General features: G+C 45.0%; 1 protein-coding gene across 4 annotated transcripts in view; it reads right to left on the reverse strand.

Annotated features, from left to right (window-relative positions):
* Positions 1-17,754, reverse strand: part of ADAMTS17 (ADAM metallopeptidase with thrombospondin type 1 motif 17) — a 166,475-nt gene that overhangs the window by 147,586 nt on the left and 1,135 nt on the right. For all 4 annotated transcript variants that reach the window (XM_042039414.1, XM_042039415.1, XM_042039417.1 and 1 more), the window contains exon 3: positions 8,787-8,952. In XM_042039414.1, the coding sequence (XP_041895348.1) occupies positions 8,787-8,952 (166 nt within the window). The remainder of the gene's footprint in view (positions 1-8,786; positions 8,953-17,754) is intronic.

The following is a 17,754-nucleotide window of genomic DNA, read 5'->3' on the forward strand; positions in this document are numbered from 1 at the left end:
GCACTGCAGGGAGAAGAGGTCATGCCATGGTCATTTGCCAGTGTGGTCCCTCATCCAGAGGCAGATGAAGGAATTGGCACCTCCTTGCAGCTGAACAAAACTCTGCAAGGTGTGACTTTTGGAGAGAAGCAGCCTAAAGGGACTCCTGGCAAAGGCTGGGCAGTCTTGGTTCACACACAGCCTCTGGGCCCCATTCCTCCCGTGGACTGGCTGCTTTCCACCGAGGGGTCGGGATTAGAGGATGTGTGTGGAGAAGAACCACCCCACAGGCTGCCTGGAAACACAGCCAGAGTGACCTGATGGGGAGAATCCAGGCTCTTGCTGTTAGCCTCACCCTCACATTATCCAGGTGTAAATTTACCTTCCCTTAAAACAGGCAACAGGACTCAAGGGAGCCCACAAAGAGCTCAGGAGGTCACTGCTGAACCATCCAGAATAGGCAGAGCAACACCAGCTACTTAAAAAAGGAGAGGTTTTCCAAGTCTGCAGCTCCTCCATAGGGTAAATTATTTTATCCTGTCCACTTTCACAGTGGTCTCTCTCTGCATCCTCCTGCCTACCACAAAGGCAAACAATTTTCCAGAACAATCAAGCACAAGGAGAAAACAAAGCATTTGCATGGATGAACCATCACAAAGAGAAAGGAAATGCACATATCCCATATCACAGATGTTCAATGAAGAGAAAGACCCAAAATCAACAGGAAAAATCCTCGTGAAGTGCATTTGCAGCTCATACCTGAAAGTGAGTTGATTTTATGGAAGTATACAAAAAATAAAAATACCCCATCTCTAGAGCCTCACTTCAGAAACAAGCCAGCGCAGAAAAGTCTCACTCCTGCCCTGCAAGATTTATGGACCATGGGCAGAGAATCCCTCCATGAGTACATGAAACCCCAAACTAAAATAAACACCAGCCATTAAAACAAGGATTAAATGCTTGGTGGATTCTTTATTTGAACAAACTGATGTTACAAATTTTGTGGTGCAGATGTTAAGTGTTAGTGTGAAGGCATAAGAGGCCATAAACCATGGGCAGGAGCTGTCAGAGGAGTTTACATTGCAGGGAGCACACAGCACATGATTTTAGGAGTCAGGTGTTCCCTGCTTAAGAGGTCAGAGAATTTCATATGAAATATGAGCTGAAACAGTCAATCTACAACACAGCACATATATGCTGCAAGTGACTGGGCACAAGGGACATTACTCTTTGGCCAGTCACTCTGACAGAGTGCTACACAGTCTATTGGGCCAAAAATTCCACAAAATTCAGGATTGTGAAGGGACAAGACACACCCCCAGATGCTCAGGATAAAATGGCTGTGACACTGCACAAGCTCAGTAGGTGGCTTTCATTTACCCTTCCCTGGCTCATCACCTGCAAAGCCACATGATCATACCACGTCCTGCAGTCTTTGAAATCTCCCTCAGAATGGGAAGAACCAGAATCCCCACTGTGATCAGAAGCACAACAAGGCTCTTCTGAGGCCTCTGTAGAAAACTCCTTATGTTCAGTGCTTTTTATGGCAACTCAGCAGGTGTGCAAGTCCAGAGCAACCGCCCCAAATGACCTTTTCCTATTACACACCAAAAGCACTGTCTAGCACTGTCTGGCTTTTGGCAGATTCTTGCTGTAAGTGCAGAGGCCTTTCCTGATGCTCCTACCTCCCTTCCAGCTGCATTTCCCAGACTCATCTAAAAGCAACTTCTTCTCCTACAGCCTTCCACTATTTTTTCCTGCCTAATCTTTCCCTTTGAAATTTTAGCTACCTCATTCTTGTTAAACCTACTGGCAGTCTCTGGATGCTGTTCAACAAAAGCCACAAATAAAAGTTAAACTACAGGGTCTTCTCTGCAAGGCCACATTTTTCCTTAGAAGCTCTTTCCTATTGCTGCCTTAAAAACCCTCTCCAGCTCTTCCTCGAAGCCCTTTGCTCCCTTTCCTCCTCCCATGACCCCTTTAACATGTCCATATACCCTCGATGGAGGGCAAGCTCTGTTTTACCATGTCCTGTAACTTCAGCAGCATAAAAAGGAAGAGAGGGTATCCAAGTGGGGCAAACAGCTAAAATTAATTCTCCCCAAGCCCCAGGACTTTCCAGAGAATCTCTGACTGGTACTCACATTAGGCAGGTTTTATTAGCTTCACCTGAAAGTAAAATTCATCACCTCTCCAAAGCAAAACAGAAAGAAAAGGGAGATCCTGCACACAAACCAAGCCTAGAAATTAAAGAAAGGAAGTCCTTGAGGTATATTCTTACTACTTAACCTAAAACCATACGTCAATGCTGAATTATCAGAGGGACAGGATGCCACAAAATTTCTCTGGTACCAGCAGCAGGATAGAAACACCTCTCAAAAGGTGACTAATCCCAGACATGGAGACATGTCTGGGATTCACCTCCGCCAGGATGCAGCACATCCCTGTGCCCTGCCCTGTTATACCTCCACCAAAACCTTGGAATTTCAGATTTACCACAGCCAGCTGATGCCAGTGGGTTGCCTGAAGTTCAGGAATTACAAATGGTGGCTCATTGAAAGAACAGCTGATTACGGACTGAGAGCTGTCCTCTCATTTTTAATGCCCTGTCCTACAAAAGTGCATCTCCAATTTCTCTCTGACTGGAATGGCAGACAAAATCAGGCATCAACTGCTAGGAAAAATTATTGCACACCAGAATGATCCATTATTCCCTAATTCACCTTCCAAAAATGGTTTTGTTTTGCTTTGTGGTTTTTTTGTTTATTTTTTTTCCCCAAACAGCCACTTTCATACCAGATCACAAGTTCATGACTATTTCTCTGGCACAGCAGCAAACAAGAACTTGAGACAGAAATAATGAACTCTGCATCTCAAAACACCACAGAGATCTTACTGCAAGGATTGTTATCCAAGTCAGTCTGTGGCTTGGGACACATCACTTAAAACTTTATTCTTCTGCAAAACAAACTCAGTCATCAACACAACGCATAGGACTTTGTTTTAATGGCAGGTCTGTGAGACAGGACAGGATAAGCACTGTGATCTCTGCTCAGTGGTTCAGTTTGTCACCAGATTTTCAAAGATTCCCACCTCCTGGACTATGTGCACTCATCTCCCATGAAAAGGACACTTTCCTGGTGGCACAAACAAGGCTCATGGCAGATAAATAAGACAATTTACAGTGGTACAGGAGCAGGCACACTGAGCATGGCTTGAGCTGTGGACAGTGATAACGTGGAAGAAGCAAAGACACCTCAAAGATGAGCAATATACCTTAGTCCAAGAACCACCTCTCTGCTTTTCTAGCCAGAATGACCATGGAATATCCATGAACATCCTGAGACAAGGACACCGACAATGTGTCATCACCACCTGCCACGCTGGATTTCACTGGGTTCCAATGGAAACCAGCACTCAGCTTTATCAGGAACCAAGCAAAGGAGCAGCACAGCTGCTCTGGAAGGGGAAGAAATCCATTCACTACGTGTACTTACACTTCCTTTCTGTGTCTCTTTTTCACCTTGACAGCAGTGGAAGAAGAACCTGGAGTCCCTCACACTCCTCAGGATCGCCACTGAGGAATCATCCAGAACAGACTTGCAGTAAAACCTCACTTGCCACATGTGATGGAAAAGGACACTTCTGAATGTAAGACTGCTCCAGGAGGCTGCTGTTTATCAGCCATGAGGAAACAATCACAGGCTTGCAGGGAAAATCCAGACTCCCTGTTTGGAAGACCAGGGATCTGGAAAAACCAAGGGATTTATCCACAGAAGTGAGACACACTCCCATGGGTAAAGTGCTGAGTTCCTGATACAGGGAATCCTTCTGGGCTTGCAAACACTTAATCACATTACATCTTCTGTGGAGCCCATTGTTGAAATCCTGCTTTAATTCTCCAACAGCAGCTTCCTAATATGGACTAATACAGGTTGCATTACATCTCTCTATTTTTAGTGCACGTTTTTGGCCATAACAACTGCTTTTTCAGGCCAAGTCAAACCTGCAGAGAAAACCCAGCTAAGAGACAATGATTAAAGATGGAGAAATGCAACGTAGCAGTAACATGTGTTTAAGATTTATACCTGTTCGGGGAAAGCATTCTCTACATTTGATACCTGCACACCAGCACTTACTTAAATTATTACCAGCTTTGATAAATTGTTAAAACAGGTTGCAAAGTAACTATGCAGAGAAGCAACACGTTGTTACTTTGTGAATTAAAATATTGATCTTCCATTATTTCACTGGGTGTGCAGCGTCTTTGCATTAAAGGAAAACTGGTTCATTTAAACTGACAAAAGGGTTTAAAGCAAACCCACATTTAAGAGTAATTTATGGGGTCTATACCATAAACATGAAATAACAACCTTCCCTCCAAAGACAAGCTGCTCTCTCTCATGCTCCTGGACTGTATTTTATATCAAACCCTTTCTATGTAAGGAGACTTTCATACATCACTGGAGACTTTTGGAAAAGTTAAAACAGAATCTACTTTTCCCAAAGAAACAGAAAGTTTTATGACATAGAGGAGATTCCTATGCTTTCACAACATGGTTTGAGTCTGTCTTGAACATTGATATTTTCTCAGAATCAAGAAAAATGGAATAATTTTCCCATCCACAGACTTTGATGGCAAAGAAAACATGCAAAATATGTGTCCAAATCTCAGAAAATAGTTAAACCAGTGTTGTTCCATGATAGTTAACATAAATAATCCATTTACTGCAGCTGAGGTTGTGGTGGACATTGTCACATGGAAACAGCTTTATTGTATGTCACAAGGTCACAGAGACAGGGCAATTAAAGAAGCTCTATCTCAGGGGTCGGGCACTGCAAAAATCATGTATGATGCATTAAAAGAGATCTTTCTCTCCTGTCTGGCTCTTCTGCAGCGAAATTCTTACTTCTATGTATTAAAACCTGCAAACAAAACTCCCTTTGACTCCACTCTCTCCACAGTAAAAACACTTCTCCAGGACCTTTGACAAGAAATTTGTCCGAGCAGGGTGTGACAGGAGGTTTGTACAGATGCTGCCCAGTGTCCAGAGATGAGAAGTGTTTCACATCACTGGCGTGAAGCTATTTCCCATGTTCCTCACAACTCCATGCTGCAGAGCAAGTGAAACCCAACCTTCCCTTCCTTCCCCCTCACTGCATGTGCACCTGGAAACCTTTTAATAGGTTTTCTGTTTGCCTCACAGGGGCTCATGTTCATGCCTGAGCAGAAATGTGCATTGTGACTTGAACTCTTTCTCTTGCTGGATGACAGGTGATAAAAATAAAACATATTCACATATCATATGTCTAACAATAGCACCTGGCTCGTGGTGATGGGATCCCTCCTTTGCTGCTGGAGCACTTTGGAATTACAACATCAGCCCTGGGATTTTTTTTTAACCCATTAGTAGACACTTTCAGGTTCAAATCTCAAGGATCCAGTCATGCAAAACCTTAAGTACTTTCCCATTCTTGACTACAGCCAGATTAATCCTCTTATACAGATTATTCCAGGAGAAATTTGGCTCCCACAAAGTTCTCCTGCAGACCTAAAAATAATTTTGAGTGCTGCAAGACATGTTACACCACTTAGACTAAAGAAGTTGTTTTAGAGATTTTAACCACCCCTTATCAAACCAGTCTGATGGCATTACCTGGCCCCAAGCCACTTTCCCTCTCCCAAGGCTGGGGTCTGTAGGGAGAGCACCACATTTCTGGGTGGAACACAAGGGCAATGCCCTTGGAAAGCTGTGCTCTCTGTCCCCTCAGTAGCACTTCCTAATTAAGTTCATTTTGCTTTCTTAAAGTGCTTTCCTGCTCCTCCTCCAAATACTCACACGAGTCATTACACCACCAAGCACCTTTGTTTTACAAGTAATTAAGTTCATATATCACAGGAAATTTGTCACTGGGCAATTTAGCCCTGTTTAAATTTTCATAACATGATCAATAATTAACATTAAAAATTCAGCTGATGTTTTGTATTTTGTTTCCCAAATAACCCCAGATTATGCCAGCTACCTCTGAATTACAAAATTTGAAGAAGAAAATACATATAGGGGAGGTTCTTGTGTATTCAGAAAATACAAGAACAGCAGTAAAGGACTGGAAAATGCCTAAGGATGGCACTTCTGTGCCCTTGAAAAATACTAATTTTATACTGTATTTACACAGACCTGTACTTTTCTGTCTATGTCATTCCACAATACAGGGTTTGTATCTAAAATGTCTGGCATATGAATATTCCCATGTATTTACAACCTCCAATCTTTCCTGCCAGGTTTTAGCCTGGGTGAGCCAAATTTTAAGCCAATGGAAAACAACCTCTAGTACAAATCTGACCAGCCCATGTTGGTGAGTACCACAGCGAAGAGACCTTTTCCCAGCAGAAACTCTGGAAACCCATCCCTAGATGGCCGCTTCCACACAGTTTCAATAGAAATGGACCTTTTGTGTGTCAGACAGGATTAATTTTTTTTGTTTCTAAATTCCTTGTGCAGGAAAGTTAATCCAAAGCAGACAAGAGTCAATTAGGTCGTTAACGTGCTAAGCCTATTAACAGCCATGACTTACATTTCTCTCCCTCAACAATGACAAACATTCAGTGATCTGCCTTTAAGTGGGAAAGCCCACGAGTAATTGCATTATTTTAGGACTGGGCTACTTGGAGCAGTGGCTGTTTGCAGGAACAGCACTGCAGGGGCTTGGCTCCCTTCTTAGCACAGCAGAAGGAATCAGCACCCAAGGGATGGGAATTCTGTTCTCAACTGTAGCAGTGGGTCCCCAGAAGCCTTCAGGAAGCAGAAGGTGCCACTGGAAATACTCTTTTTTCACTGTCTTCCTTTAGTATCTTCATGCTCACTCAGCTCCTCTTTCCCTTTGTGATCCCATATAATTATTACCCAGTGTCTCCCCAGTTTCCTTCCTTTCGCCCCTCTTCTGAAGGAGGGAATTTCAGTTCTGCCAATGACAGGGAGCATCCTGTCCCTAGAAAAAAGGTCAAAAGGTTCAGTGGCAAAAGGATGAGGCTGATTTCCTGGACTGATTTTGGTTCAGTTCAGCTTTTAACTAATGGCTGCCTTTTTTTATAGTGTAAGAATTCTGAAATGCATTTTCTGTGACCACAGGGCTGCAGCACCTACAGAACTTGGCTGGGAAATCAGAGCAGTGCTAAATTCTGATGTTTTCTCTGAAAAGAGACATAAGGGATCTGTAACTGTAACCAGATCCAAGATTTCATTCTCAGAGAATCAGAAAGAAGATTGGCTTAGTCTGAACTCCTGAGAATGATAAACCTGCTGAACTGTGAAGCACTCTGCTCCACACAGGAGAAAACAAAGGCCCTGGCTGCAGGATTTACCAGCAGCAGTGCCAGGGAGGACACGGCTTAGGAGAAGGCACAGGTCACCCCTGCTGGTGCACAGGTCTGGTTAAACACAAAAACTGTGATTCAAAGCCTTACAGGCAAACTTCAGGTTCCTGGCTGCCCATTACAGCGAGTTCCTTCAGGCCTCTTCCATTGTTGTTCCCACAAGGAAGCTTTTTGTGCTTCCTGTTGCTGCCATGTCCTTCAATGTCCAACAGCAGCCCCTGGCCCTAAGCACTCTGCTGTTCCCAAACCAGTGAGTCTCACTCCTGTACCCAGAAAACCTCCCCATTTTGCCTCTCGGCAGCCCAGCAGCACAACCCACTGCTTCATTTATGCAGCCCATCCAGGAGAAGGCAGAAGCTGGAATATTGTGTAGTGGGGCAGGAAGGGAATGAAAGGAACAGAAGATACAGGGACACTGCAACCTAATGAAGAAATTACACAAAGTGCATAAAAAATACCCCCTATGCAACCCACCCAGAGAGAATTCCAGAAAGGATAAAATTCAATTGCTCCAAAGAAGTCAAAAACTAGACCAATTTATACCAGCTGGCAATTTGACTGTGTGGCTTTGAAAGTGGGAGAAGACAGGATATGATCAAAGAACAGATTTAGCCATTTTTCTCTTGAAAAATGATAGCAAATTATAATATATGATATAACAGCTATTTTATCAGATAGAGCTTAAGTTTGGTTAGTCAAACACCAGGTAGAAAAAGCAAAATCAAGCTCCTAGTTAAAAAAGTCACCTTGTTGAACTACATCTGGTAGTTCCAAATGCACACAAGCCCTTACAAAAGCAATTAAAATCCATAAAATAATACAAAGTCTGCTCAGTTGACCCTGATATGGATCATGTACTCTGCTAGATAGAAGTAAGAATGATGGCATGAGAAGCTGAAAAGAAAACAGATTGTTTTGAAAGACAAACTGTGCATCTCTTCTATCTCCAGATACCTCTTTATCCTATTATGAGCTGGATCCCTGGAGTTGGACTCCATAGATGATACTTCTGATTAAAATATATCAAAGTAGCTGAAGTGATGTTTTCCACATTCTGAAATGTGAGGATCACCATTCTATCCCTGCCTGCTTGGCACAGCTCCAGTGGAGAGGTGAGATGGAAAAGCCTCCCCTAACCTTCACTTAAACACTTACTTCACTTAAACAAACCTGGACCTTTGCTAAAAACCCAGTGAATCCTTCCCTGAGCAGTGGTCACACTGCAAGGTTAAAACAGAATTTATCATCTCACAAGTTCAATGATACAGCACATGCCCTGACAACTTCATGTCTGCAATGTGACCGCTGCCTGAAGCAGCAGCAGGATTCACTCACACTTTCCATCTTCCCCAGCTCCAGCCACCCAACCACCAGAATTACAAAATACAAATGTAATTCCCATGGCTGCTCTCTGGAGCCACTCCAAGCTCACCTGCTACAACCTTGCAGTGCTCCTCAGGACCGTGTGTCTCGGTGGGATGGCCGGCTTTGGTGGATCGTCTCCGCCTGACGAAATGTTCCTTTCCACTAAATGAGGTCTCAGATGCATTCACAGGTTGGATCAGCAGCTGCTCTGATCCAAGCTGGATGTAGCCAACCTGCCCACAAAACAGAACAAAAAAACCCCCATCAGTTTGGTACCCAAAGCTTGTCTATCAGCCCAGTCTGAACCCAGGTCATTTCACTGCAATCATTATTTATTGTGAGGAAATGATGTGATTATGGTTGTGTTCAGCCTGTGTAATACAGATTAAAGAACTTCAACTGCTTCTCATATTTATTTTTATATCACTGAGAACTATTTAGAAACAATGCACTGTGCACGTACAAAGAAAAGGTGGAGATTCCTGTCAACACCTTTGGTTTCCCTTCTTCCTCTCCCTCCAGACACAGCCCCACAAATATGCATGTTTTACAAGATGCTCAGCTCACACGAGGACAAATAAATCCTGTTAACAGAAATCCCTTCAAAATCACCTTTCCAACTGCCAGGATTGCACTGCCATAAAATGGCATTTATTGTCTCAGAGAGCACGGAGGTGACACTGCCTGCACACAGGAGGCCCCTGTGTGTACCACCCTCACAAGGAACACTGAGTGAACTGATGCAAGTGTAACTTGAAGAGCCAAACGCGTTTTTTGGGACCAAATACCTCTTCCCAACTACATTAAGGGCCATACAGTCAGCACTGCTCTCCCTGCCAGCCAAGGGTTGGATTTCAGAGATGAAGTCAGGAATGGACTGTTGTACTGTCCCAGTTACAGGATTTTCCACCATACCCGGAATAAGTGACACAGGGAAGGCAAAGACCCTGCCTAAGTAACTCCGTAGGGTCCAGGTCGGAGCACTAAATCCCTGCCTTCCCTGCACCAAGTCCAGACTTTACACCGGGGCCGGCAAGAACACCTTTGGAAGCCAGCTTCTGCCCCAGGAGAGCCCTCCTCTGCTCACAACCCAGAGCTTTTAAGGTTCTTTTATGCTTTTTCCACTCCTTTTCTGGCATGAAAAGAAGAGAGTGAATTCAAAGTTATCACCTTAAAACTTAACAAAGCCTCCAGGTTTAGTAATCAACACTGCAGTTGAAACACTTTGCACGAAGTGAGTATTTACAATGAGGGGTTCTTACTTTTCATTGTACTAATCCAGTGATTACTTATATTGCAATTAAAAGCCTCAAAACACAGCTCTGCCATGTACCCCCCCTTGCGAGAAGTCTCTAGTTCTGATTTAACTTCTGTTAACAACAGAAGGGCTCACCTGGCCTGCCAGGATTGTGCACCTGAAAGGTAAAGGTGCTTCCAGAGAGGTCCAACACCCATCCTATACATAAAAAGAGAGACCAGACCTTTCTGGTTCCCCCCTCCTCACGTTCTGTGCCAGCCAGGCAACTCTCCAAAGAAATGCTCTGCACGTACATGCAAACGCTGTGTGTTCAACAGCTGACTGTACTAATATGATTTATAATATACATTACATACTGTATATTGTACATTTCCACACCTCCCTGCCAAATTCAGTCCTCACGTACACCCAGGAAATCCCTTTGGCCCAGTATTTCCAGCAAGAGGAATTTCTGCTAGCAGAAATGAGAGCTCTCCTCCTTTGACAGCCACACGAACTGAACAGCATCCAAGGGAAACCAGGGTGTCTCAGAAAGGGTCACTGACTTCCAAAGAGTAATTGGACAAAAATAAAACTGTAAAAATTGGTGTCTCCACTGGCCATGGCTGCAAAGCACAGCAGAGACAATCAGTCCCCTGTCTCTAAAGAGACAAGAGACACCTCTCTGGGGGCCTTCCAAAAGAGATGTTGCTCTTGGGGCAGGGGAGTTGCTTAAGGATAAAATGCCTTGGCACCTTCCATTTACAGAGAAAACCCGACATTATTCCTTGGCCCTATGGAATGCTCACCAGTTTATAAGACCCACTCTGCCCTGGAGTGTCCAAAAGGCTGCCTTTTCATTTAAATCACAAGTTGGGCTTTGTCAGAATTGCTTCAGAGACAGCAAAAGCCCTGGTGACTTGTTCTTCCAGCCTCCTTTACAATGTTCTCCACTACTTCCCCTCCTTGTTCCAACCTTCCAGCTGGGAGGTAGCCCCAGCCCCCTTTTTTAATATAGGTTTTAATTATTTAGAAGAAGGGTTGTAAATCTGGTGCCATGGTACTAAAAGCCACACCAGAGCTCCTGACAGACTGCCAACCATTTCAGCTGGTGCCAAAAATATGTAAGAAGAAGTCAGTTTCATCATTACCCGGCATTATCCCAACCTTCTGGCATCATAAGTGAAAATAATTTAAACCATTGGAAAAGACTTATGTTTCACATTTGCTGTGGAATTGTGAAACCTATGGAGGGAAAGAGCCATGCATCTTCACCCTGGAATACATTGGGAAGCATCTCAAGATCAATCTGACAAGGCAAACAGAGGTTCAAGCAGGAAGGGTTTACAGGATCGTGCCTGTAAAGTATTCCTAGGGAGTCAAAAATTTCCCCAAACTTGGCATCTGGGTTCTGAAGAGTCCCCAAACCTGTTGGCCCAGAGGAGATCTTTTGGATTCTGTAACTTGAATAGTCTGATCATTATTTTGCTTTTTCCACAAGAAATGCATTCCTCATCTGCATCCCTAAAATCCTCCAGATCCTGCCCTGTGCTAATCCCAGCATGAGATATCAGACATCAGCATTGGACAAAGCCTCTGTGCTTTTCTTCTCCTGTCTGTACGATTTAAGGGACTGGAGAAGCTTTGGATTTTGAAGATAAGGAAGTAAAACAGAAGACCCCGTAACTCTCGGAGCTACTTTTCCCACATCTCTGGAAATCATTCCAATTAAGTGAAATGCTTTGGATCCGGCAATTCACTTGCAATTATGCTTGGGGAGATGCATATCAAAAGCTGGGATACTCCCTCCCACCCTTCTCTCTCTGTGGGAGCCCAGGATCTGGGATTGCTAAATGTTGGGAAAAGCAGCTACTGCCCAACCCCACCATCCTGGAGACACAGGAGTCATCAGGAGCCCAAAAATTCAGAGGAGTGTAAGAGTTCACCATCATCTGCATTAATTTTACAGTTGGTATGGCCAGACCATGTAGCTGACAGAACCCTGCAGCTCCGCTAAGGGGAAAGGCTGGAATGATTTCTGCCTCCAAAGGCAGGCAAACTGACAAGTTGACTAAAACAAACAATAATCCACACTTCCCACTACAGCCCCATTCACCACTGTGCTTAACAGTGGCAAGATCTTTCACATTAAGGATATTTCATACCCTTGTTTTAGGAGTCAGCTTAACATTGATCACCACCAAAACATTCCCATGTGCTCTTACCCAGAGTTTCACACACACAGTGGTCACTCCAGTAACTTGCTCACTCTCTGATCTACTCCTGTACTACCAGTACTGTACTACCAGTAGTTCACTCCTCTGATGTGTACATCATCTTCCACCGGAGCTTTTCTTGGGCTAAATCACAGCAGGAAAAGGAGGAAGGTCCTTACACAATGTCACTGAAATGACAGTGGCAACACAGCCTTTGTATGACCCCATCCTGCCTCTTGGCTTCATTGCTCTGCCCCTGTGCCCTGGTAGTGCTGGTGGAGCTACTGCAGCTCCAGGGCTTGCTCAGAACAGGGATCCAAATCCTCAGTGTTCTCTGCACACGGTTCTCAACCTTCCCACATGTTAATACTCTCCAAGAGTTACACTGTTTTTCCAGCCTTTTTTATTTTCACAACATCTTTGAAGGAGATCTGTGAAATGCTGAATCTTTAACAGATTTTTCTCTTGCTCCTAAGTGTTCATTAGTTACATACATACGAACACGCTGAAAAGAGAACAGATTTAAACATCTGACAAATTCCATCCCCTTCTCAATTTCTCAACTGTTATGCTGTAAATCGTTGTTTAACCATTTCCTCAAAGTTAAAAGGAAGTTAATGTTTAAAGTGAAGAACAAAACAACCCACAAATACAGTTTAATAAACTTCATGTGGGTTTTAGTCCCGTCCTTATTAATCATGTTTCAGCTTTGGTTGGTTATTATTTAAAAGTGCAATTCAAGCAAATTTAAAAGAAGAGCTTTAAGTCTTGTTCCAGAGTAATTTCAGGTTTACACTCAGTTCTGAGAGCAGACAATACCCAGGAATATCTGCTCTGGCTTCCAACTCTACTGAACAACAAAACCCCAATATGTTCTCCCTCTTGTCCATTGTGGAAGAGGAAAGACAATCCCATCACAAGGAAACCCAGCACAGCAATTTTAAGAGATTTAACTTTTCAGCTCGTGGCCCAGCTATGGATGAATGCCAGACAGCTCCTCTCCCAGACAAGGGAGTTCAGCAGAGCTGAAGGTTTCCTCAGGGGAAATTGTATCATCTTATAATCCCCACACTCCTGCTCTGCCCTGCTTCCCACAGCAGCAGAGGCTCCTGAGTCACCTGAAGGGCAGCACTGCGCTGGTACAGGCAGAAAACACTTCACCGGCCAGGGATGGAGCTCACCAAGCTGCAGTATCTGCTCTGAACTAGGCATCACCTCCCTCTGCAGTGAATGAAGGCAGGCAAACTCCTCTCGAGGGACAGTTCACCGATCTAAGGTACCTATGGCACAGGATGAACTATCAGGGAAGGGCTCATCTTTACCACTCACTCGCCCCTGGACAACCTAAACCTGACACACTGCGGCCTCTTCTGCATCCTTGTTCCTCTTTTTCCCCAAGAACAGATCAGATTTACTGTTTTACCAGGAGTCCTTGGAGTCACTGCTCATTCCCTGGAGGCTGCAGTCCAACCTACTCAGTTCTCTTTGCCCTCACTGGCCTTCCAGACAGGATCCAAACCCACACCAGGACATCCAGGTCCTGCGAGGTACTTACACCTACCTGGAAACCAGTAGGACTTCAGAGACCTTAGAGGAAGAAGTCCAGATAGATGCTCTTATCATCTGTCCTTAATCTACATCTACACCCTCACAAAGTTTATGGATGGTCCCAAGTGAACAGGACACACCAGAACGAAGAGCCACCATTCAGAAATATTTTAACAAGCTGGAAGATTTGTCCACCAGGAGATGCAGGAAGTTTAACAAAGGCAAATGTACACAAAGCTTGGAAGAAAAGAATCCCTCTTCCTCTCTGAGTGGATTGTATGAGACATTACTGCAAAATATTTAGGGTTTCCCAACTTCCAGTGTGCATTTCTTAAGGTGTAGTTTCAATTAGTCCATTCCATCCTACAAAGAGAAAAATCACTGTTCTCACTCCATGAACCTTTGTGATGTGCATCATCCACTTCTACCAATCCAGTCTGCACAAGGAAGTTCAAAGGAGACAAAACCAGGGTGTGAAAATGTTATATGAACTAGCCTGAACAGAAGGGAGGCACAAACTCTTCTCTTATCTCAACTGAGGATAATCCACTTTATTTAGAGACATGCCAAAGAGCAATCCTGAACCCAAAATCAAAGATTCTGGATTTTAAAATGGAAGACAAATTACTTAGCATCAAACCTCTGCCTCTAAATGCATCCCAGTGATTTTCATCTTTCAGATACAGTTCCTGAACAGAGTTTTCAAGTTCATTTCTAAGTCTAATGCTTATTTTGACATGGACTCATGACCCTCTTAAAACTGTAACTGTTTCCAAAATTCAGGTACAAGAAATATGAAAAGCCTACACCTGCTGTAAGCGGCTGATGCTGCAGTCCAGCACTTCAGCATGTGACAGTGACTCTACTGTGGCCTTACAAAGCTGGAACTTCCAAAAAAATAAAGTTCCTGGACTGGCTGCTGTCTTCCAGTGTTGGTCCCAGGGGCTGCAGAACTGCCTGTGAGTGCCCAGCACCAGGGAAGGAAAGTGCAGCCCTGAGCTGTGGCCAGAATCCAAGTGTTGGCACAACTGCACTCCCCAGAGGACAGTGCTGCCAAGGGGAAGGCAGCAGCACCTTCCAGGAACATGGTGCCTCCTGCCGGTGCTGAACTCCCAGGCTGTCAGGAGAACAGGAGGGTTGGAGCATCCTCACATGAGGTATTTTAGCTGTATCTACATGATGAGAACTTGGGTACAGCAGTCCTTACCTCACTGTGACCTCACACAGCTCCAAGAGCACGGCCAAAGCAGGAAACTACAGCAGCCATACACTGGTTAACAGCAGCATCTGCAAGCAGAGCTTAAAACCAGACCCCAACCTTCAGATGCCACACTGGGAATCTGATATCATCACCAGGAAGCAATTACTCAGTCTGGCTGCAACTCAGTTTTCATGCCACTGTGTCAGGGATTTTGTTTTTACTAGAACTCCACTTGCCCTGATCATTTTGTATCACTTTTGGTATGATTTATGGCATGGCTGAGAATATGATTACAGCAAAGCCTGAGCCAGCTGGAGAACAGGACACAGTATTACTGCCCACTCTACTTCTTAGCAACCAGCTTTTCTGAAGGAGATGTCCTGATCACGCAGTTAGAGTCCAATGAGCACTCCTTAGAGTCCAATGAGCACTCCCATGCTGGAGTTTTCAGGAAACCCCCCACTGCAGCATTAGAACTGCTCAGAAGACAAATGCCAGGACAAACAGGCTGCAAGGTTTCCACTACCAAGGTCTTTCTTCTAGCCCAACAGGTCTGGCCCATGTCCCACCTGTAAAGCTGCTGCTGCTGCTGAGAGCAAAGCCTCATTCTTTCTGTAGGAAACAGGGCTCAAGGAAGCATCGGGAAAATAAATTTTTTTTTTTAAGTGATGGTCTTAGCATTTTAAATTGCCAGACTAGAAGGCAAAAAATTTTGGGCTCTAGAATCACCTGCTCTCAGTTCAACTCATGGCAGATTGAAGACTTCCTAGATAATTTGGGGCAAACTTTTGATTCCGCTGATCCCAGAAAACATCTTACCACGAAATTGCACAGCTTTCACTACAGGTAAACTTGTTTAGTGTGGCCACTGCAAAATGCTGTGTAAACACTGAAAACAGCCTAAAATGTGAGATGTGTCATGTTTAAAGACAGACTTAAGAAACCAAAATGGTCCACTTAGTTAGAATAAGAAGGTTTATCTACATGGTGGTGTGGATTATTTCAAAGAAACCATTTCAATAATTAATGAGGTTCATCTTAAGTTTAGTTTCATCCATCTTAAGTTCAGGCTCATCCTCCAGACACTGGAGCTTTCTGTTCTCTAGTTTTGAGATCACAAGGGTGTTATAAACTTTAACTCACCCAAATGTACCATGCACCTGCTTTTAGCCCTTTCCCATTCCCGGTGATTATCTGAATGAAGAGGATGAATGGATTCCTGTAATAGGAAACAAGTATCCCAACATGCAGAAACACTTCTTTCCCAACACATCTGCTCACACCACTCAGCACTCCCAGGACCAGATGCACAGGCAGAGGCAAGCAGAACTTTATCAACACTGTCACTAACACATGGGCTTTGCTCCCCAAGAGGTGGCACAAAACAGCAGCTCTGACACTGATCCCAGACTGATCCAGCTCAGTTATGTCAATTTAGTCATTGCTTAGAATTCACATGACCCAAACAGGTACTGCAAAAATTGCTGTTCACTTCTGCAGAGTAGTGAGCAAAGACCAACTAGTCTTGTCTCTTTTTCAGCTTTTCTACTGGGAATTTCGCCAAGCTTTTTCACCCCCTCCTCCATTCCCTGACTCAGGCAGTTAATACTGTGCCTACAACTACATTCCTCTTTTTTTTAAAGGTTCCTCCTCTGCTTGTCTGTGCTTTCCAGCTTTGGAAGCCCAGCAAGATTAACAAAACACGCCTGGTGACAAAAGCATAGAGCTGTTAGTGATTTAAGGCTTGAACTAGAGATATCAGTTTTAAACTTCCCTCGGTGGAACTCAGCTCAACTTCCAGTGCCACTCACACCTCAGCATCTCTGTTGGGGTTTTTTTAATCCTGAGGCACAGCGCCCTCAAATGGCTCCAGAACGAAGGCTGGAGTTCCGAGGGCGTAGTGCTTCTCACTACGGTGTAAGGATTAATCTCCATCACCAGGTCTGTTCTGACAGGCACATTTCCCAGGACCATGTGCTGGGAATCACTGCCTAATGATCCACTGATGTCCTGAAGTACTTTCAAGTTACCAACAATAACTGCAAACTATTTAATGTCTCAAGAGTCTCAGTCTCCACCACTGAGAAACTTTCTGTCCCACACAAGATCACCTGCTCCTGCCAGGATGCTCCAAGGAGAGCCAGGCCCTGCAGAGCCACCTGAAACTACAGTCTCGGGCGGAGAAATCCTCACACTTGTGGTGGGAAAAGCACCCCTGAGTGGCATGTTCCTCCAACCATGCTGGAGCACTGGCTGTTCCCTGACCACAGCTCCCAGTGAACACCCCAACACCGACAGCAGGAGCCTGGTGGGAAGAGCCAGCTGCACAGCTGCACAGCTGCCACAGGATCGAGCCAGGATGGCATCAAATCACCCCCAGCAGGACACAGCCACTTGCCCCATGGCTGGGGGACAGTGACACAAGATGTTCCCTCCTCCAGGATGCTCCTCTACAGCACCCTCAGGTTCTGCTGCCCACCCACAGCAGAACCGCAGGGCCTGAGGCCCCTCAGGGATGGCTGAGGCTGAGGAAACTCCACAGTGGAGAGCCAGGGTGGGCCAAACACCCACCACGGGACAGCGCTGGAGCTCGGCAGGGCCCGGGACGCGAGGGGACAGCGAGGTGAAGGGACGGGAGGGTCACCTCGCTGAGGGGAGGTGAAGCACAGGCATCCCGCCTCGTCGGGCTGACAGTACCAGCCCACGAAGGGGAGCAGGATGGCATGGCAGTACCAGCCCGGTGCAGGGGAGCGGGGTGGGATGGCAGTACCAGCCCGGTGCAGGGGAGCGGGGTGGGATGGCAGTACCAGCCCTGAGGAAGGGAGCGGGGTGG

Source organism: Corvus kubaryi, unplaced genomic scaffold, assembly GCF_017639235.1.
Source record: "Corvus kubaryi isolate FWS band 111438036 unplaced genomic scaffold, C.kubaryi_AGA036_p1.0 37394, whole genome shotgun sequence".
Lineage (NCBI taxonomy): Eukaryota > Metazoa > Chordata > Aves > Passeriformes > Corvidae > Corvus > Corvus kubaryi.